The sequence below is a fragment of the Impatiens glandulifera genome, chromosome 7 (assembly GCF_907164915.1).
Source record: "Impatiens glandulifera chromosome 7, dImpGla2.1, whole genome shotgun sequence".
Classification (NCBI taxonomy): Eukaryota; Viridiplantae; Streptophyta; class Magnoliopsida; order Ericales; family Balsaminaceae; genus Impatiens; species Impatiens glandulifera.
Window position 1 is genome coordinate 37,885,202 of NC_061868.1, and position 22,347 is coordinate 37,907,548.

Below are 22,347 nucleotides of genomic sequence, written 5' to 3' on the forward strand. Positions count from 1 at the left end.
GAAGAATATAACCCGATATTAACTTCTAACAGAGTTAATATCAAACGAAGTGTGTAAACGTCCAACATAGTTAGACCCCGTCTCTATTGTTGATTTCAATCCTAACACCATAATTCTCTATTATTTAATTATTTTCATTTAAATTTCTATATTTAATTATTTTTCTAATTCCTAAAAGAGGTAGAATCACATTTCTTTAAATTATTTTTTCTAATTCTCTTCTCTAATTTATATCTCTTAAAATTTAAGATATATTTGTTAACTTAATTATGTATACAATGTTTATAATTGATTTTATTATATTTATTGAATATTATAACAAATTTATCATATTAGCAACACTTAGTTTTTTTTCTTCTATTTTTTCATAATTGAACTCTAATTGCTCGATGAAATGTTTACTTAGTTTTAACATTATTTTTTTACCGTTATTACGGAGCAAGCATTTTCAACAATGAAGAATGTGAAGACAGAACTTCGCAATAAAATGGAGGGTGATTTTTTTTATCGATGGTTTAATACTTTATATTGTACGAGATTTAGCTAATAAATAAATATATATTTTATAATAAATAAATTTTATGTTTTTAAAATTTGATAGAACTCAAATTATTTAAATATTATAATATAACATCCATTTTGATATATATATATATATATATATATATATATATATATATATATATATATATATATATATATATATATAAAAGTGAAGATTGGTAGATTATGGTGACCAAATGAGTTTTGACCAGAGCCTTAGTTTAGGCTCACAGTGAAATAAAATAAATTTTAACTAACTAATTGATATTTGGGTATTTACATTCACAGTTATGTGATTTATAAATATACGATTTTAGTTAAAATTTTCATTAAACACATAGGTCATTACTCTTTTTTTTTCTCTAAGTTCTAATTTTCGCTTGTCAACATAACGAAAGTTTCCTTCTTTGTCCGTATTTTTCTCGTTTTGAGTTTTCACGTAAATTTTGTGTTATTATCGTACTTTATTTGTTGATACTTTATTTCTTTTATCTTGATTAGTCTCAAATCTATCGAAAAATACAACTTGTGAAAAATACATTAATGTGAGCAACTTTTTTATCTTCTATCGAGAAATAATATATATATATTGGAATGTGGGTACCTATCCTCTAGGTAGTGAAGTATTCATCCTCATATCCAATTTTCAATCTACTACACGACATTGACTCTGAACCTGACGTGTATCTCTATTTCTTCTCATCCATGATTCATCGGGTACTCAATCCCCAACGAGTACTCATTACCCAATTAAAGTGTAAATTTATATATTTTACTAAAATGAAGTTAGAAAAATATTAAAATAATAAATCATTTTAAAATAGTAATATCAAAATTTAAAAAAAAAATGGAAGCATTGTTTATATAGTATGTTATAGATGTCGAAAAATATAACAATTTTGTTGTTATTATGATTGAACAAAAAAATATATAAAATAAATGTTGAAAAATATTAAGAGATACAAGAAGCGATGAGAGAGATAATTTTTAATATTTGAAGATCTAAGAGTTGAATATTAAGAGATGAACAGAGTGATGAAAAAAATAAAAAATAGATGTAGGTAAGAGTTGAGTGCCGATAAAATATTATGACGGAGATAATGATAGAATGTTAAACTCACATTAATATTTATATATTAATATATTTGGAGTATTGGAGTTTGAGTTTAGCAAACTCTTTGTTCCGATCCCAAACCCGATCAAATACCTTCTCCACTACACATCGATGGCCCTGAATATCCGAACAATTATTGAGTATCCACGTGTATCAGACATATGGTTACCCATTGTCATGAATAAAATTTTAGTTCCGTATAAAAAGAAAATAAAAAAAAAATAATAAAAAGAGATGAAATTCATTTTACAATGTTTGAATATGAAGCTTTTTTTTAACTTGTGTTTATTTTCCGAAATAAATAACTTTAAATCTTAATTTTTTTTAATTTAGATTTTAATCAAGCTACTTTAAGTGAGATTCAAAATTTGGGATATCAATCTCTAAATTAAAAAATATTCAGCTTGAGCTACTATCGTGCATGAATACCTACTACTTTTGTTATTTTATTTAAATATCAATTTTTTATCCATCAATATGTCTTTTTCAAAACAAAAAAAAAATAGAAGAAAAGAAAACAGATTGTATTGAAATTACCACCCCCACATTAAACAAACTGGATGAAACACATAAATGCATGCTTAGTGCCTCTATGCTAATTTTTAATTAATTTTTCTCTTGGGTTTCTCTAATAATTTAATTAAATACATTGATTTGGTATTGTGCACTTATATTCTTTGTCTCTTTCTAAACATAATAATGTGAATATGCATAATGCATCTCTCCTTTTTTTATTCTTCAACTTTACTTTTTTGTAAAATAATTAAATTTGCAAAGGCACTAAGCATGCATGTTTATTGCGTGACCAAGAGAATTCAATTTATTTTCATCAATGTTGACTTTTTTTTCTTCTAATTATTCTCATTACCCACTATTTAATTACTGAAATTAATCCAAACATATCTTTTGCATTTTTTATGGATCTTCATTAAAAAAACATGAATCGGACATTCTGTATTTGTCCACTCTCTATACCAGGATACGTTCTTATCCATCTTTTTTTCTATTTATATAATTAAATTTGATCATTATACCATATCATAGCACTTAAGGAATGTCCCCCCAAAACCCTATGGTGGAGAATCACCAACATTAACACTTCTATCTCACATTAACTTCTTTTATTTAATTAATTAATTAATATACTACTTTCTTATAACTTCTTTAAATATAATATTTGTTAATTATATAATAGTAACCCATCTTAAAGCCAAACAAGTGAGCATAACAACTCATTATTATTCTTAATTTATATACCCTATTATCTAGATTAATGTAGAGTAATGAAGATGTGTAAGTTTAACAAAAATGTTAGTTAATTTTTTCTAGAACTTATTTGATTAGGATATTTTTTTTAACTTAAGACGTTTTAAATAAAAATTGAACCAATGATATTTAGTCTCTTAAAATTATTATTGTCACTTGATCTATCTTATTAGGTTATGTGGAGTTGTTTAAATAAATACAAAATAATAATATTTTGATTAATGAATAAAATAATTTGATTATTAAAAATGAAGATGTCGTGATAAAAATATTTTTTTAAATAATCAAACAAGTTCTTAATGTGAGTAAGCATATCAACTAATTAATTATATTTAGTATATATAATTAATGTAAATTTGGAGATACTTATTATAACTCATTTGTTATAATCTTCACACACGAATTATTTAATATATATATATATATATATATATATATATATATATATATATATAAAATATAAATTCACATTTTATAATCATTTTGTAGGGCATGCAATGTGATGATCTAATTATTGGGTCTATAGATAACTCACTAACAAGATGTTATTGTGATAAGCTACTCTAGCTAGATATTACTTAAGATGAATAAAACACATGACTAGCTAGTTACAAAAATAAAATGGTATTTAATTATAACATATATTTCCACACCCACTAGGGATAATGGATACATGTGTTATTTTTAAGTTCATAATAAAAAATATAAATAAACCAATATATATATATATGTAGATTAGGATTAGGAACACAAAGAAAATATTATAGGTGGTGGAAAGAATAATGCATACTTTTAGGCATCATTTTGATTTTAGCATAAAATAATAAAATAAAAATGAATATGCGGTTGCAAGTTGCTGCCTCTGAGATTTGCTGTCAACTTTTAGATCTAACTAATATCCTTTAAGCATGTTTAATGTTATCCTTAACCTCATCAAGTTGCTAATTATGCTAGCCAAAAAATAAATAAATTTTTATTAATCAACATTTATTACTTTTTATTATTTGGGTTGAGCATGATGTCTCTAATTAAATTATATCTTCAATTTCAAGAATTGCCATTGCTTTCTTCTTATTATTATTTTCTATTATATATATAAAGCAAATGAACTACTATTTCAAAAGGAACCAAACACTATTAGCAAATCTTTTGTTTTTTATTTCTATAAAGAGGAGCCACTCAAAATTGAACAAGTTTCATCTTTGGAAACCTCAATTTCAAAGTGATTGATCTTGAGACCTCGTTTTCTAAGTTGGTTGATGTTTTTGGGAAAATTAGTTGAAATTCAATCATGATAACGACGATAGATTAATCGATTAGTGTTATTTGAATATGATTTGATTGTCGTATAAAGATTGACATTAAGTATTTGGCGATGTCATAGATGCTTTTTTGTATGGGAAACCAAAATCATGGTTGTCTTGAATTAAACCATTGAATCAATTAGTTGCACTCATGTGAGAGTTGGAGGACTGAAATTAACAAAATCAAAGCTGAGGATCCTAAACCAAATTTTTGGAAAGTTGGGAACTAATTTTCTATTTTTAACCAGAAGAAATAAAAAAATTAAAGGAAACAGACTAGAGACAAGAACAGAGAAGCCATTATTTTTTGGAAGGTGATGAAATTGCCAAATTTGCCATATTTTCTTGCAGGGTAAAAGGACAATTGTTTGATCAGGTTGTCCCTTAGCAAGGGACAAATATGTAATTGTGAGTCTAATTTAGGTGGGCGGCTGACCTTAAGATTCATCATTGGTTCTAGTCTTATCCTATTTCATTTCATCCTCTATTTTTTTTTTTGTAGTTGTTTTAATATTAAAAATTTATATAATAAACAAGTTTCTTTAGAATATATCATTTCATGAAAAAATAAATTATTTGATTAATTGTTTTCATAAAATCCTAAGAGATTTGAAGGCAAATCACCCCTCAGATTGTTGTTATATATTCCCATGTTCTTAGTTGAATTATATACACTCTAGCCTCTAGGAACCGATCTCTTTGATTGATTGTATAACGAATCGATCTCCTCTCCGTTAAGCTCTCTACATAAACTTATGAAAACTAACATGATATGACATACTCTTTTTAAACTCACGAGTAAAGTAAAAAGGGAGTTGTTAAATGGTGCTTAGTCGAAAATAAGCATGCACATTAAGATTCGTAAGAGATAATGTCTACTCCACAAAATATAAAATTCAAATAAGGTAATGATAGATGAATGAATGTGTGAAGTAACAACTCCACTAAAGAAAACAATACAAAAGAGAGACATTGGAAGACATCACAAGGTATTTTAATGGTGAATGTCAATTGCCTCTATGCCTAATTATTCACCTTAATGGAACACCTTCTTTTGAAGAATAAGATTCTTATTAGAGAAAGAGTTTTTTATGTGATTTGATGAGTTTTGGGTACCTTATGTTAGGATGGGTTATATCAGATCAGATCAAATCAGACGGCTGATGAAAATTCTACTGGGTCCCAACCAAATGCCAAATTTCAAGTGCTCTTTTGAGTCACCCATATTAATAAATAAACATCATTTATTTATTTCATTTTTATTTTTTAAATAACCTTTTCTTTACATAACGTCATCAATCAAATAGGCTCTATTGGCTTAAAAGAGGCTCATCAAATAGCTTACCCTCAAAAGATAACAATAATTATTCAAAATAATTAAATATGTTACCCTACTTTTAATTGACCTTAGGACCATTAAAATTAATGTTGCATTCCTTAGAATATCTTCAAATCTTAGATCCAACCATATGAATGAGAAATCAGAAAAAAAAAAATTAAATTTCTCAAGCATTTGTGTATCCATAATTCCATATCATTATGCAACAACACTTACATAGTCCTCCATTTCCATTTTCTGTTTCAAGCTTGAAAAAACATCAAGATACCATGCATTCATTCATTTATCATAAGAAATGATAAAAAAAAAAATTGAAAATAAAGATAAGATTAATTAACTAGATATAAAGTCAAATGCAATGTCAACCTTGGCCAAACAAAATTAATGATTAAACAGATATTAAATTTACCATCAGCTATATATCTACAAGTCAACCTTCATATAGACATGCATGCACAAATGTCATTGTTCATAATGTCACATGACTGGTAAATAACAGTATCATCTATCAATTCCATGGAAAACACATTAGACATATATAGTAGAATGGATTATGCTTTTTTTAGTCACAGTATAATAATAAATATAATAATATACTATTAAGCATATAAAATTTTGAATATTTCAATTTTTTACCTTTATTCTTCCATGTCCTTTCCTATCCACATTCAAGCTCTCTGCTAATGTAAAAGACCCTGAAAGGAGAAAAAATATGTTGCTATGAATTTCTCAATGTGGGTATGGCCCATTCATTTCATCCATATCCTCCTATAAATTCCCTTTTCCATCATCCCCTCAGCAAACCAAACTTGAACTTCTTTCTTTCTCCTTCACATTGATAAAAGAAGAGCCATGATCCCATCAGAGGTTGCAGAAATCAACTACCTTGTTTCTTCAGACAATTTCATGATCAGCCCATGTCCATTTCCCTCTACTAACATGACTGCACCACTCCATTTCAGCAGTTTCTTGGGCGGGAACTTCCCCATTGGTCAAGCAGCTTCTCCTCCTTTACACGGCTATAACTCGACCTCAGATGAAGCAGATGAGCAGCAGACATATGTTGTTGATGAGAGGAAGCAGAGGAGGATGATTTCCAACAGGGAGTCAGCAAGGAGATCGAGGATGAGAAAGCAGAAGCATCTCGACGAACTTTGCTCGCAAGTCATGCGATTGAGGATGGAGAACCAAAGCCTTGTTAACAAGTTAAACCATGTGGCTGAGTGCCATGAAAAGATCCAGAAAGAGAATGTTAGGCTCAAGGAAGAAACTTCTGGCCTTCGTCAGATGATTTCTGATATCAGAATTGGCAGCCCTTTCTCTCTTTTGGTTGGGGATCTTGACGATGTTAACTGCAACACTGCTCATCTCAGAGCAGAGTCATCCAACCAAAGCATGACAGCATCGTCGAGTTTTCTTCACTGAGAATCCTCCTATTAGTTCCTTCTTTCATTTTTAACTTTTTGGCGTATGCTTTACGTGATGTTCTCATCTTGTATCGATGTATCTGTAAGAGATCATAGTCTACTTGCGAAAATAATGACTGATAAACTCTGTTCTTCTAACTGAAATTTCCCTTGCATCAAAATCCAGACACCTGTTATGAAAAAAAAATGGAAATGAATTTAAGCACAACATCTCACAGTCATAATCACTTCAATGAGTTCAATCAAAGTAACTTGTTTGATATGGAATTATTTGAAAGTTATGAAATCAAAATCTTGTTTGATGAAAAAGTTGGTTTTTTCAGGATTATTTGGGTTAAATTATTTAAAATTCAAATTTTATAAAAGGTAAAGTAATAGTAATTTGGTATTTAGTCGATGAATTAAGTGATTTCATGGTTGAAATGATAGGTGATGTGACAGAGGGTATGGTTAGAAAAATCCAAATAACCCAATATCAAACAAGATTAAGATGTTCTTAGTGGGAATCGAAAATAAGGATGAGCTATAACTTGGATGGGTTTTCTGTGAATATTTTAAGCATCCCACCAATCAATCCAATCATGGAAAAGAGAAGCTAATGTATGCATCACTTATGCAACAGAGAACCATCTCATAAGCTAATGAAAATAAATGGTATTCTAACTATGATCAATGTAAATGCACCAATACAAGAATAATCTGGAGATGGTTATGCAAAATGGTGGACCAAAGGGAACAGGGTGCAGTGACGTTGAGGGGAGGCCCCATGGCCAGGTCTATTTTACACACACGATAACACAGACAATAATGAGACAATTTGTGGTGGTAGTGCTGGTGGTAGTGGCTGATAATTCAATGAAGAAAGTAAATACTGTAAATCAAAGCCATAAAAAGGGAGTCCACTAAAAAGCTTCAATCCTATTATGGTCTAACTTGTTTACACCATCTTTGATCCAATACGAATTCAAAATAGACAAGACCTCAGGTGCTTCCAGGACACACATGTTCACAAGTATTACCACAAAAACGCACTAAAAACACTTCATCTCTCTTACACACAACACAACAAGGGCCAGTTATCCATCAACCCTATAAAAATAACAAAATGGAAAATAGTGGAGCTTTAGCTTTGTTTGGTTCTAAGCTTCTATGTTTGGTCCTAGCAAAATCATCCATTTTTGGGTTTGATCCGATGCAACTCAAGCTTGAAAGGATGGCACAAATTCTAACATTACAACAGTATAAAAGGAGGAAAATTCATTGAATACCCATGTCTTGCAGAGAAGCAAGGAATGAAACTTCCTGACATAATCAATTAAACAAATAGGTTCCAACTTCCAATCAGAGAATGACAGCAATATAGATCTATATTCTTTGATCACCAAATGGGATTAGTAAACAACAGAAAATTAATTTCCTTAAAGTCTTATAATTTGCTTTCATCATTCACCCACTAAAGCTAAATCACAAAATACTCAGAATTTTTGTAAGCAAGTGAATTACATGTCATCGAATTTCACCATCTCGAGCACAACAGTTCATATCATTAAACATTACACAACCTAATCATTGTCAAGTTACAGGAGGTTAAATATTTAAATACTACCATTTGAAATAAGAAGAAACTAAAGTCTGTTTGTTTATATATTGCCACAATGATTGACTAACATCAAATGGCTGTGTAAAAATCCTAGATTTTTTCGATAGGAAGAGAATTATATTGTTGAAGTCAGACCCGGAAGAACACTCAATAAAGCAGATAGAAGGTGGGGGTCGTTTTTATGGGTCTGAATGTTGGGCTACAAAAGGTTATCAAAACCCATCAATAGGCTATGGCTCTTGAGTCTTGCCTTATAATCTAATTGTCTAATCAAATTTTAAATCAAGCTGCTGGGGAAGAATAGTGTTTTACAAACTAAAGGGGCTCTTAAAATTTTAAATCAAGATTTTGGGACTGATTTGAAAATTTGAAACAAGGGGCTCTTAAAAATAGAAAAATGCCAGAGATTTTGAATGTTCTCTAAAATATTTTGAGATGGAGTGGAGATTTGGAGGAAAAAGTAACGATTTCCTTTGGTGGGGAAGGAAGAACCAAAATGACGAATGAGATTAATCATATTCAAATCGGTGCACATAATACTCAAACCCAAAAGATTTTGAAGGTAACAAATGGACTCGCCCGCCGAAAGAATGGCTTAAAATTAATTGTGACACAGTTGTATGTGTTAGAATCAAACCACAATAAACGAGGATAAAAGAGAAAAGAAGAACGAACACCAAGATTACGTGGAAAACCCTTTACGGGTAAAAACCACGGGCAGAAGAGAAGATTTCACTATATCGAAGATTGTACAAATTTTGGTGGACAACGTAAAAACTGAATAAGAGAAAATACGATTGTATTCTCTATATATTGTCTAACCCTAAAATATGATGTAAATTAAAAGGGGCCAAACCCATTAAGACTACAGGTCCATACAGTGCGGGCAAAACCCGCTGACCCAACAAGAATTCGGGCCACAAACTCTAACAGTATGTAAAAACAGTATAAATGCGTTTGTGGCATCGGTGGTTTGCGTTAATGATGGAAAATTTATTTCTGGAAGTTGTAGAAATGCGGGACAGATTGATTGTCTATAAGTCGAAGGTGAAACCATCTTTGATGCAGTTATCATCATTTTCAATCTTGGTGTTCAAAAGATTATTATCGAATCAGATTCCAAAACATTAATTGATTATTGCATTTGGAATGAGAAGTACATCCCGTGGAAAATTAAAAAGATTGTGTTGAAAATTAAAACTTTGGTTAAATAAAGACAAAATTTCAGATTCTCTTCTACTAAACGTTGTAACAATAGGTTAGCCTTATTGTATGACAAGTTTAGCTAAAAGTAAATATCTAAATTATAATTTTTAAGGGAAAAAAAATCTAATTGTCTAACAATCTATTTTTTAAGTTTGATAACTTTTGCTTGTGAGAACATGTTTCAAATTTTGTTCATTTTACTAGTCTCAATTTCTTTTTAAATTTTGCAATTTTTTTATTAAGTTCTTTAGTGTTACAATTTGTAGGTGTAACAACCACCTTCTCAAGATTATACAGGGTAAATTCTCATCATTTACATAATCGAGTCTTTATCAAGAATTTTGCATCAATCCACGAGAATCAGCTTCATCAACCCATAATTTTTTTAAATAAATATTTTATTTCTCTTGATTATTTGATTTGGAGTCTATCCAATAAGATGGGATTATAGACTCATCCTGCATTAGGGTAAATAGATCTCCAATCAAGATTAACAAAAAAAAAAAAAATTGTTAATATATTTGCTTCCTTAAAGCTTCAACTCAATAGGAACAATTCCATGAAGTCCAACAAATGACAATCACTTTAATTATTAAAGTTTGCCAATAATACACCACCATAGTTGATTAATATTCAAACTCCTAACAATAAGATTTCATAGTAGAATTTTGATTAACTCGTTCATATAGACAACCATAAACATAAATCATTAATCTGTTTCATTTCACTTAAAACGTTTTAAGTTGGAGTTTAAATCATATTTGTACCCATCATTAGTTTTCCTATAGTTACTAAGTTTAAAATTATTTTATCATCTAAAGTAACAAATGTATTAAAAAATAATACTCATAGATAAGATAAGATAGTGAAGTGATATATTTTTCATATGGTATAGATATTTTAGGCTGCTCTCCATTGGTGTGGATGACTATTATCCAAAAGTTCAATGCCACCTCCATTGCTAATTAGTTGGTGAATTCTCATAGCCATGGCGGCATGTATAGCAGCTGCCACCACACCCATATCTTCAATTTCTAACACCCAAATAGCATCAACAAGAAGACGACATTCCACTTCTTTTATGCTCAACCCACGAGCAATGTCTAAGGAGCTTTACTTCAATCACGACGGTTCTACCACAAAGAAGCTTCTGGTTCCCTACTTTCTCTTCAGCTCTATATATAAGTCATTCTCCGTAGTAATGTTGCAATTGATTGTGGGTTCGTTTCAAAATTTTGTTTAGGCTGGAGTGGAACTTGTAGCCGACTTGGTTGGAGTCACTTTGGGCCCAAAAGGAAGAAATGTGGTTCTGCAGAACAAATACGGCCCTCCTAAGATTGTCAACGATGGTGAAACTGTTCTTAAGGAGGTAATGAAAAATTAGAATTGATTTTGAAATAGAAGATTGAGTTTTATTATTATCTTGTTTAAAGGTTCTTACTTTTTGTTTTGGAATATAAGATTGAGCTTGAAGACCCAGTGGAATATGTTGGAGTTAAGTTAGTGAGATTAGCTGGTGCGAAGACAAATGATCTTGCTGGTGATGGGTCTACAACTTCAATCATACTTGCTAGAGGTCTAATTTCAGAAGGTGTGAAGGTGAAGAAGAAGAATGATAATCATTTTCTTAAGTTCTCAGATGTTTTGATTATCTTCAACCTGCAATCTAAGTTCTAAACAACATTATTTTCATTGTTTCAGATTACAGCTGCTGGCATCAATCCTGTTCAAATTGCCAGAGGGATTGAGAAAACCTGCAAAGCCCTTGTCTCTGAACTCAAGCTGATGTCCAGAGAGGTACAAATTTCACTTGGTCTGATGATGATTTTTTTTGTTTGATTCAGAACTCGGAATGATCATCCTGGAAATCCAACATCTTTACAGAAGTGTCACGGTTCTTGAACTGCTTTAGTTATTTCAACTTTTTTTGCAGGTTGAGGATCATGAATTAGCCCATGTTGCATCGGTGAGTGCGGGTAATGATTACATTGTTGGAAATATGATAGCCGAAGCTTTTGCAAAAGTAGGAAGGAGTGGCTTAATCAAAATCGAGAAATGGAATTGTGCTGAAACCGAGTTACAGATTGTAGAAGGAATGCATTTCGATCGTGGGTATTTGTCTCCTCATTTGGTCACAAACAAGGAAAAGATGACGGTTGAGTACCATGATTGCAGGGTAATATTGATTATTTCTTCTTCTTTTTTTTGCAACAAAAGGATCTTGACAATTGCATCTTTTTACTTTTGCAGTTACTCCTGGTTGACAAAATTATCTCGAATCCAAAGGATATGTTTAAGATTTTGGATAGTGCAGTTAAGGAAAAGTATCCAATCTTGATCATTGCAGAAGGAATGGAGCCTCAAGCTCTAGCTTTATTAATTAGAAACAAACTCAAGGGTGTTATGAAGGCGGCTGCTATTAAAGCTCCTTCATTTGGTGAACGAAAGAGCCATTGCTTAGATGACATTGCTATTTTGACTGGAGCGACAGTAGTTAGAGATGAAGCGGGTATTTCCCTGGAAAAATCTGGAAAAGAGGTATTGGGAAATGCTATGAAGGTCGTGATAAGTAAGGATTCGACATTAATAGTGACAGATGGAAGCGAAGATGAAGCTGTCAGCCAAAGAGTTGGCCAGATTCAAAAACTGATTGAGGTGTGATATTTAGTATTTACCCATTTCCTAAAACTGTCCAAATTTACAAAGATGAGAATTTATTTATTTTTCAGAACACAGATGGGAGGGTCCGAAAGAATATGCTGAATGAACGATCATCAAGGTTATCTTCAGCTATCGCCATTCTGCAGGTATGCTATTAATTGTTGAAACCGGGGTGATTGGGTGGAGTGAATGTAAATCATTTGAATAATGTTGAAGGTTGGAGCTTTGACTGAAGTTGAGTTGAAGGACAAACATTTAAGAATTGAAGATGCTCTAAATGCTACAAAGGTAGTTAATTAGTTAGTTACTTAGCTGTTTGCTTCTCTTAACTTTTTTTTTCCTTTTACATTTTTAACTGTTATTACTGTTCAAACAATTCAGGCAGCGATTGAAGAAGGAATCGTCGTTGGTGGAGGTTGTAGTCTTTTGAGGCTATCTTTAAAGGTGGATCAGATCAAACAAAATCTAGACAATGAAGAGCAAAGAGTATGCATCTATCTTATCCTCATACCCTTTAATCTAGTTCACATGTTTGGTTCGAACATCATGCAATTTGTTTTAGTGACATTATCCAGATTGGAGCCGAGATTTTCAGAAGAGCGTTATCTTATCCTATTCGACAGATAGCAAAAAATGCAGGTGTGAATGGGCTTGTCGTCGTGGAAAAGGTACATAGGCATTTGGGTTTTTGTTTTTAGGAAATGTTTTGTTTGTGATGAAAGACTATTCAACTTATAAGATTGATGTTTAAGAACTATTGCAGGTTTTGTCCAATGACAATATTAGGTTCGGCTACAACGCTGCAAATGGCTCTTACGAGGATTTAGTGGCTTCTGGCATCATTGATCCTACAAAGGTATATTAATATAACCCAACCAAATGTTTCTTTTAAGGAAAAAATAATATATGTTGTTTTGTCATTTCAAACCACAGGTGGTAAGATGTTGTTTGGAGCATGCAGCATCGGTTGCGAAAGCCTTTTTATTGTCGGATGCTGTTGTAATTGATATCATAGAATCAACAAAGCCTAACAGAATGAGAAATCCATTGCCAGAATCGGGTAAGAAAAATCTAGACGAATTGTTCTATAGAGTTTTATTTAATTTCAGTTAGATTTTGTAGTAATCTTTGTTAAGATTAAGAATCTTTTGTTCTGTGTAGGTGTTGGGCCGGTCGAAAACATTAAGTTTCCTAGATGAACTCAGCCACCATACATGTTCTTGTGGTTCAAAAAATGAAGCTGAAGTTCATTGAATGGTTCAAAGAAACAAAGAACTGGAATCAATGTGATACAAAAGTTAAGGGTTATGATTTCAAGAGCTGAGATTGCATAAAAAAATAGACAGTTTAGATTAGAATGTTCTAGTAGCATAGCAAAAAAAAAAAAATCTACAAAGCTAGTTTGTTGTAATGGATCATGCTGTTATTAGTATTGAAATAGAATAAATTATGTTGGAGTATTTAAATAGGTATTGAGATATATTTTGTAAGATGAATATGCTTTTTTTAAAATGGAATATTATTCTTTTCACATCTATAATTCTTTTTTTTAAGAAGGTAGTCAGTCAGTCCCCATCTTTATGCACCACTTCAAAATTGAATGATAGACATTTTGTCTCTTAGTCAATATTTTAACCTACCCTAATCGATTTATTACATCTTTTAATGTCTCCTTTTTTATTCGAACATATATTTGATTTGGAAATGATAGTTTTCATGGGGGACAATGTTTTGATGAATGATTTGCTGGAAAAAAAAGTTTTGGACTTTGGGTTGCTGCTGCTTGTTGTGCCTTAAGGATGAGAAATGTATCGGTTATTTGTTGATCAATTGTGTGTTCTCTGCCTAACATTTGATTATGGTAGGATTGAATTGGAATAGAAAAATGGAAAAGTATTTGCTCATAATTTTCGTTATCATTTAGTGAATTATCTAGTTTGAAAAAAATCGAAAGAATTTATAGGCTAAAAGCTCAACCGGTGTACTTTTAAGTACTGTTAGGGTTATCTTCCTTTTCGATTTTATTTAGAAATAGTTAGTTTTTAAAAAAAATTTATGTTCTTAAGGTTTATTGCTCATTTGAATTGAGATCTAATTTTAAATTTTCTATTAAAAGATATAATTTTCAAATAGATTTAATGTCCAAAGTCCATACCCTATTGCAAAAAAATATATATACTAAAATCAAATGTTAACATGCATTAACATATTTATTAAGATTTTAAATTTCTCCATGTTAATAATTCATAAGAAAAAAAAAAAAATCAGCAGTCAGAAATTTATAATTTGCCTTTTTGTTTTATTTTTGAAAATAACCTTTTTTTATTGATTGCAAAGTAAATTAAGTGATATTTTCTCAATTAAAAAAAAATATATAAGAAACATATTAAGTGACTAATTACTACATAACTTTCAAGGACTTGATGTGACTATAATAGAGAATTATTTTATTTTAGAAGGTAAACATTCTAGATTAAATTATCTTAATAATTTAAATAAAAAAATTTATTTAACTCTCTATATCTTATATCGCGTTACTTAATTTATTAATTAAAATACTAAAATATTTTTATTTTAAATTATTATTATTTTTTTATTTTATCATTATATATTAATATTATTTAAGTATTTTTACTTAAAAATATCCACACTTTTTTAAAATCACCACCAATCAATATTTTTAAATAAAACATTTTTTTAATCCTTATCCTAACCTAGCCATATTTTGATTAATAAAATTATTTTAAAAATATATTTTATTATAATCACCTCACCAACACTTTTTTAAAATTGTTCAAATAAAAATTAAAAATAATTTTATGTTCATTTATTATGAAAAATATAATTAAATTAAATAAAAAATAATTAAGTAAAAAAGTAAATAAAAAATAATTTCAATAACTTTATAATTTTTTTTTTGTTAAATGACAAAATAAAACAATAATGTGACTAAATAGGAGATAACTAGAACATGAGATCTTTATTTATAAACTTATTCCGATTTAAAAAATTTAAAAGAAAAAAAAAATAATAATTATGATGATTTTGAGAAGGTAATGATTATTTTTAGTAAAAAAAATTAAAGAGTATTTGTATATATAAATAAAATAAAAAATAATAATTTAAAATAGAAAATATTTTAATATTTTATTTAATGACATAAGTGATGTAATTATTTAAAAATGATGGATTAAAAATATTATTTGTGTTGAGTTTTAAAAAAAAATATAGAGAACAAGTCCAATCTTACTAATGAGTTATTCTAGTCAATTGGTCAATTATATTTTAAAATTATTTAAATAACTAATTAAATTATATTATATCAAACAAACATGATAAGTAACAACTTTGGTTGCATTTTTCAGAACGGTGACTATTTTAATGTATTTTTTTAGAAAAAAGAAATACCATTTAATGAGTTTGTTGACCTTATTCGTTGTAAATAACTAAATTAAATTCAAATAAATCAAAATTTTATTTTTTATTTATGATATTTTAAATTATTAAATATTATAAAAAAAGGATATTATATATATGGAGGCATTTCTTGACCAAACGTGTCAAATTTGTGCAGCTAACACCAAGAGATAGAGAGAGAAAGAAACAGTATCTGAAATCGACTGTCTTCTCACCACGACCAATTTGCACAAGTTTGGTAGGTAAGTAGGTAGAGAAGGTGCATATATTCTAGTTCTAGTTCTAGTTCTTGTTTTCTTCGATACCCAGATCTAAATTTTTACTGGGTTTTGAGTATAAATCAATAAAGTTTCTAGCTTTCTTCATCTCACTCTCAGGTATTAAGCACTTTTGTGAATTCATTTTCATCAATCTCAGTTTTACATTTGATATTCAGTCTTTCTTATTCATCCATAGTTTGATTCTGATATGATTTTCTGATTGATCTTTGGGATATCCTAGTTTAAGATCTTGAGATCAACCATGATCTGTTTTCTATTGTTTGATTTCGTTAGTTGGGCTATTGATTTATCTCATTTTGATCAATCTTACTTTTCGATCGTCAAGTAAAGTAGTTCGGATGGATATTCACTGAAGAATCATGGATCTAGCTTTCTGATTTAGGGTTTTGGATCTGTTGTTTGATCTGTATTCTTTTGTTGTTAGATTCTCTTTTTCGTTTAGTGATTAATGGGATTACCATGGAAATGGATTTGAAGTTCCAAATCTGATGTAATTGAATTTTTCAATCTGGATTCATTCTACTGTTATAATGAAGAACTCTAATTTTTCATTTCCTGCATTGTTGTTTATTTATCAAATACTGAAACTAGTTTTTTTCTAAATAGGAAAGAATCGAGATGGCAACTACTCTTACCAGAATCGGTCTTGCTGGGCTAGCAGTAATGGGACAGAATCTTGCCCTGAACATAGCAGAAAAAGGGTTTCCCATTTCAGTTTACAACAGAAGTTCTTCGAAAGTCGATGAAACCGTGGAGAGAGCTAAGAAAGAAGGAGACCTCCCACTATACGGTTTCCATGATCCCGAATCCTTTGTACTTTCCATTCAAAAGCCACGAGTGATCATAATGCTCGTCAAGGCAGGAGCACCTGTTGACGACACAATCAAAACCCTGTCCGTCTACTTAGAAAAAGGAGACTGCATAATCGACGGAGGAAACGAATGGTACGAAAACACCGAGAGAAGAGAGAAAGCCATGACTGAGTTAGGATTTCTCTATCTCGGAATGGGAGTTTCAGGTGGAGAAGAAGGAGCTAGAAATGGACCTTCCATGATGCCTGGTGGCTCGTTTGAAGCTTATAAAAACATCGAAGATATCCTTGTGAAAGTAGCGGCTCAAGTTGACAGCGGTCCTTGCGTTACTTACATAGGAAAAGGCGGGTCTGGAAATTTCGTGAAGATGGTTCATAACGGGATTGAATATGGTGATATGCAGCTGATTGCGGAAGCCTACGACGTGCTGAAATCGGTTGGAAAGCTTTCTAACGAAGAACTACATCAAGTCTTCTCAGAATGGAACAAAGGAGAGCTTCTAAGCTTCTTGGTTGAGATTACTGCTGATATATTCAAAATCAAAGACGATAAAGCAGACGGGCATCTAGTGGATAAAGTGCTCGACAAAACCGGGATGAAAGGAACTGGAAAATGGACAGTTCAGCAAGCAGCCGAGCTCTCAATCGCTGCTCCAACTATCGCTGCATCTTTGGACTCGAGATTCCTCAGCGGGTTGAAAGAGGAACGAGTTTTGGCAGCGAAAGTCTTCCAATCGAGCGGTATCGGGGAAATCTTAACCGATCAAGCGGTTGTCGACAAGCAGAAGTTGATTGACGATGTTCGTCAGGCTCTTTACGCTTCCAAGATATGCAGCTACGCACAGGGGATGAACTTGATCCGCGCGAAGAGCGAAGAAAAGGATTGGGGATTAAAATTGGGGGAGCTTGCTAGGATTTGGAAAGGCGGTTGTATTATTCGCGCTATATTTTTGGATCGGATTAAGCAGGCTTATGACAGGAACGCTGATCTTGCGAATTTACTTGTTGATCCTGAGTTTGCAGGTGAGGTTGTGGATAGACAGGCAGCTTGGAGGAGAGTTGTTTGTCTTGCTATTAATGCGGGCATAAGCACTCCTGGAATGTCAACTAGTCTTGCTTATTTCGACACTTATAGAAGGGAACGATTGCCTGCAAATTTGGTTCAGGCTCAAAGGGATTACTTTGGAGCTCATACTTACGAGAGGACTGATATTCCCGGCTCTTTCCATACTGAATGGTTCAAGCTCGCTAAACAGTCGAAGATTTGAAGCCATCGGAAAGTGAGTGGTAATAATAATGTCGATTTCTTCTTAATTTTTCGAATAGAATGAATTGTTGTGTTGTTATCTATTGTTGGATTTGGAGATAACATCATTTTCCCCTTGTTTTCTAAGTTTATTAATCGACTGTTTGAATAATAAGAACATTTTTATTAAATAAGGTTTATTTTGTTATGTTTTCAGTTAAACTATAATAAGGCACTTTCTCAATTCTCAACCACCACAGTTTTGAATCAAATTCATACATTTTATTTGTATCAAGATCCTTGAAAAGGATATATAAAGCATCAGTTTTAGCAAGTTATTGGATCAAAATTTGTATTTAATTGGATTCTCAAATTCGTCTCTAAATCATTGAAGTTTTTGATAGATTCACATATATGCCACATTGATGTACAGTTTCTAAACCAGTTCTTTAATTGAAATTCTTGAATCAATCTATTTTTGTTTTTGAGATCCTTCTTTCCATGAAATCATTGAAGTATTGTTATTATATAAGTAGTAATTATGATCATGTTGAGATTTTTCAAAACCTATATCAATTAAAATATCAATTAAAAACAATGATAATTGTATTGATCAAAACCAAAGTAAATTAAAATAAAGACAAAGATTTCTTTTTTTATTTCATCAGAAAAACTAGTTATATATAATTTAAAATCGAATCAAGCATTCCATGTGGGTTTCTACACCTTTGTATAATAAATATTGAAAATGAGGAGTATGAATCTCTCTTAAAAATCTAGGAGAATGAATTTCTCTTAAAAATCCAGTCTCCAGGTTAAACCCTACCAATGTTGTATCATCGTACTCTTCACTGTAAGAATGAAGAAGTACCTCACCTTTGCCCAAAGTGCCCAACATCTTATAGGGTCTCGGAATGTCTAATTTCTTGTCCCATCCGCCTTTGCCGTCCGATCGCCAAAACGAATCATTATAATTGAACACCGATCTCCCTGGGAATGCATTGTATATAGACCATGCATTGCGGCTGATGTTGTCCACAGGAAAAGAAGGAGTATGAAACACTTCCGTATGAAGGTCCAAGGCCAGGACGCAGCTGGGGTAGTCGCCTCGATTGCTCAGGTACAACATATCGTGTCCACAACCCCTTAGCAAAGGGGATTGCATCTCCTTAGGATAGGTTTTGATGAATCTCCATGAGCCAATTATGCCGTCTATTCCAATTGTCAGTATTTTGCAAACAGAAAGTGAACTTATGTAGAGCACTTTGTACTGGTTTGCATGTGGATCGAAACCCAAGAATCTATAAGTTGGCTGCCCTTCGGGAAGATCCTTCTCCTCTGCAGGCGGAAGGCTGGTTACATGACCGGTTAGCGGATTCCAGATTCGATCCTTAAGGAGAACCAGGCCTTTCACAACCTGGGGAAAGACGCAAACCCTATCACGAACGTTGTCACTCCTTAGGTAGTGAACTGAAACCAAATAGTCTATAGGAAACGTAGCGCAGTGAACCGCTTGTTGGTCTCCTCCGATTTCCACGGAGAAGAAATCCACATTCTCCAGGTTGTAGATGGTGTAAATGAGGATGCGCGTGCTGCTTTCAGGACAAGCGAGGGACCGTGAATGGTGAAGTTTGATGAAGTAAGGATCGTCAATCATGGAACGAAACAACTTGCATACGCAACGTAAACGCATTAGAGACTTCATGGATAGTTTGATCAAAATTAAATAAGTCAAATCTTGAGGAAGATCATTCATCATCATCGCGGCCGTCCTTCAACCACTTTTCCTTTCAAGGGTTTTTGTTTTTGTAGGGAGAATGAGATTATGATTATGATTATGAGTACATAATTATAATTAATGAGGATATATAAAAAAAAATGCAAGCAAAAATTATGGATGACTAAGCCTAATTCTAAATTATGGGAACCGAATTATTTGTAGCGAAAGTGGCAGTGAATGACTTGTAGATTAGATTGCGACTAAGTATAACATTTATTTTCTTTCGATTAATGATAGGGTTGTAGGAAAGTGGTAGTGAATGACGTGTAGTGATTAGATTGCGACTTGACTCAGTATTTATTTAGTTTTCTTTTTTATATTCATTAATAATTTTTTCTCTCTATTCTCATTACTTACATTTTCTCTCTTTATTTTAAATATGACGCATTCAATAAAAAAATTCATTTTTTATTATTTAAAAACACTTAATAATTTATTTTTTAATTTTTTATTATTATAAATATTTTTTTTGTTTAAAATCATTGTACATGCCTTCTAGCCTTCTAAACGCATTTTAATTATTTCTCTTTTTCAAAGTTCCATTTTATTTATTAAAAAAATAAATTTTATTTTTCAATAATAAAAAAGTATTCAAATTAAAATAAATAATAATTAATTATGTTAATTAAAATTTATATATAAGAAAATAAAAAAAATATTTTGTAATTCAGTTAATTAATTCTATCCTCTATTAATTTAATAATATATATATTAATAATAATAAAACCAAAAATTATTAATCTTTTTTTAAACTCTTAAGTGTTATTTTTCTCTCTTTTCTCTCCTTAAAAATCTTTTTTTTTTAATTTTCGTTCATCTTCTGTGATTTACTAGAGACTCAATCCACTATTGAAGGTCCAATCAACTACAACAACATTTAACTAGCACACCAACCATGTTATTATTCTCCTAATTAATTATTATTTATTTTAATTTGGGTCATTTTTTTTATTGAAAATATATATTTTTTTTATTTTTATAATAAATAAAAGAGAATAAATTATTAAGAGAGAAATAATTAAAAAGCGTTTACTTGGTACGTACAATAATTTAAAAAAATATATTTGTAATAATAAAATATTAAAGAGAAAAATTATTAAATATTTTTTAATAATAAAAATTAAAAAACAAATATATTAAACTCCTCTATTTATCTATTCAAGAGAGTTTGAAAAAATATTTATAATAATAAAAAATTAAAGAGAAAAATTAAGTGTTTTTTAATAATAAAAATTGAAAAACAAATATATTAAATGCTTTCTATTTAATTCGAAAAAAGGCCCGCATCTGCTAATGGTGGAAAAAAGGGCCCTTTTGCCCTGCGAAAAGTCAGAAATACCCCTTGGACGCCTGGTTTCTCGCTAATTTACGAGAAATGGCATTCATGCATTTTCATCTAAAATGCGTGAGTTGATTAACGCGTTTTAGATGAAAATGCGTGAATGACATTTCTCGACTTTCAATTTACGGGAAATGTCATTCACGCATTTCATCTAAAATGCGTTAATCAACTCACACATTTTAAATGAAATGCGTGAATGACATTTCTCGTCTTTCATCGTATATATAATTTTCTTGCCATAATTTAAAACAAAACCCCCCAATTCACGAATATCCATTTCTCATCTCTCCCACCCCGACTTCCAAAACTTCGTCTATACAACTGTCGACTTTCCATTCCAACTTCGTTCAACATCATCGATCAACCTCGTTAAACATCATCCTTCAACATCATCATTCGTGGTTCGTCCGCCGTCCGTCCGTCTCTTCGATATATTTAGGTGATTTTAGGGCTTAGGGTTTTGTTTAGGTTTAGGGTTTGGTTTAATCTACTTCGATATATATTCTATCGTTTATATTGATGGATATTGATGTATTTAGCTTTTAGGGTTCATCTTATATTCGTTTATGTGTGTATATGCTTTTAGGGTATATGACGAGTATTATATCAATGTTCTTATTCTACATGCATGCATTTCTCGTTTATTCATTCATTTCTCGTTTATTCATTCACGAGTATTGTGCCGTTTCTCGTATATCAGTGTTCTTAACAAACGAGAAATGGAATTTGTTATGTTCTTGTTAAGAAATGGCATTTTTGTGTATTCTTTGATGTTGCTTGAGTTGTTATATTATGTTTTTCAATGGTTAAGTCTATTAATAAGACAACTAGTTGTAACATGATTTTAGTTGCAGTATGATGTGCAGTATGAAACTGAGCAACTTAGACCTTATTTGAAATAGATTAGGTAATTATAATTTTATGGATTTGCTTACTCCAATTTTGTTCCTTGTTTTGTAGATGGAGTCCACCATAATTCCTAAGTTTGCTGGGAGGGTCTCATGGAAAAC

The 22,347-nt window shown here is 30.9% G+C and overlaps 4 protein-coding genes across 8 annotated transcripts; 3 read left to right on the top strand and 1 right to left on the bottom strand.

Moving 5' to 3' along the window:
- Positions 1 to 6,387: 6,387 nt before the first annotated feature.
- On the top strand, positions 6,388 to 7,131 carry LOC124945674 (basic leucine zipper 43-like). The gene has a single exon (XM_047486144.1). It carries the CDS (start codon positions 6,419 to 6,421, stop codon positions 6,989 to 6,991), a length of 573 nt encoding a protein of 190 aa, XP_047342100.1. The 5' UTR covers positions 6,388 to 6,418; the 3' UTR covers positions 6,992 to 7,131.
- A 3,546-nt stretch (positions 7,132 to 10,677) lies between these two features.
- On the top strand, positions 10,678 to 13,993 carry LOC124945276 (chaperonin 60 subunit beta 4, chloroplastic-like). 3 transcript variants are annotated; one of them, XM_047485676.1, is made up of 13 exons: positions 10,679 to 10,952; positions 11,043 to 11,168; positions 11,261 to 11,398; positions 11,501 to 11,596; positions 11,733 to 11,975; positions 12,050 to 12,454; positions 12,529 to 12,606; positions 12,677 to 12,748; positions 12,842 to 12,946; positions 13,036 to 13,128; positions 13,224 to 13,316; positions 13,394 to 13,520; positions 13,622 to 13,993. In XM_047485676.1, exons 1-13 carry the CDS (start codon positions 10,788 to 10,790, stop codon positions 13,657 to 13,659), a joined length of 1,779 nt encoding a protein of 592 aa, XP_047341632.1. In that variant the 5' UTR covers positions 10,679 to 10,787; the 3' UTR covers positions 13,660 to 13,993. The 3 variants fall into 3 exon arrangements, 2 of the variants coding, with proteins under 2 accessions (XP_047341633.1, XP_047341632.1); XM_047485677.1 differs by lacking the exon at positions 13,622 to 13,993 and having other exon boundaries at positions 10,678 to 10,952; positions 13,213 to 13,316; XR_007099976.1 differs by lacking the exons at positions 13,394 to 13,520; positions 13,622 to 13,993 and having other exon boundaries at positions 10,678 to 10,952; positions 13,023 to 13,128; positions 13,224 to 13,260.
- Positions 13,994 to 16,023: 2,030 nt separating this feature from the next.
- LOC124944638 (6-phosphogluconate dehydrogenase, decarboxylating 2) lies at positions 16,024 to 18,423 on the top strand. 3 transcript variants are annotated; one of them, XM_047484946.1, is made up of 2 exons: positions 16,024 to 16,119; positions 16,765 to 18,423. In XM_047484946.1, the coding sequence occupies exon 2, from the start codon at positions 16,777 to 16,779 to the stop codon at positions 18,235 to 18,237; it is 1,461 nt and encodes a 486-aa protein (XP_047340902.1). In that variant the 5' UTR covers positions 16,024 to 16,119; positions 16,765 to 16,776; the 3' UTR covers positions 18,238 to 18,423. The 3 variants fall into 3 exon arrangements, with proteins under 3 accessions (XP_047340902.1, XP_047340904.1, XP_047340903.1); XM_047484948.1 differs by having other exon boundaries at positions 16,031 to 16,115; XM_047484947.1 differs by having other exon boundaries at positions 16,110 to 16,254.
- Positions 18,424 to 18,903: 480 nt separating this feature from the next.
- On the bottom strand, positions 18,904 to 19,920 carry LOC124909837 (putative F-box protein At3g10240). The gene has a single exon (XM_047450470.1). It carries the CDS (start codon positions 19,918 to 19,920, stop codon positions 18,904 to 18,906), a length of 1,017 nt encoding a protein of 338 aa, XP_047306426.1.
- Positions 19,921 to 22,347: the final 2,427 nt, after the last annotated feature.

Coding starts and splice junctions, on each gene's coding strand:
- LOC124909837 (XM_047450470.1), bottom strand. CDS start 19,920: ATGAAGTCTCTAATGCGTTTACGTTGCGTATGCAAGTTGTTTCGTTCC.
- LOC124945276 (XM_047485676.1), top strand. CDS start 10,788: ATGGCGGCATGTATAGCAGCTGCCACCACACCCATATCTTCAATTTCT. Junction 10,953..11,042: donor CTACCACAAAGAAGCTTCTG/GTTCCCTACTTT, acceptor AATTTTGTTTAG/GCTGGAGTGGAACTTGTAGC. Junction 12,749..12,841: donor ATGCTCTAAATGCTACAAAG/GTAGTTAATTAG, acceptor CAAACAATTCAG/GCAGCGATTGAAGAAGGAAT.
- LOC124945674 (XM_047486144.1), top strand. CDS start 6,419: ATGATCCCATCAGAGGTTGCAGAAATCAACTACCTTGTTTCTTCAGAC.
- LOC124944638 (XM_047484946.1), top strand. CDS start 16,777: ATGGCAACTACTCTTACCAGAATCGGTCTTGCTGGGCTAGCAGTAATG.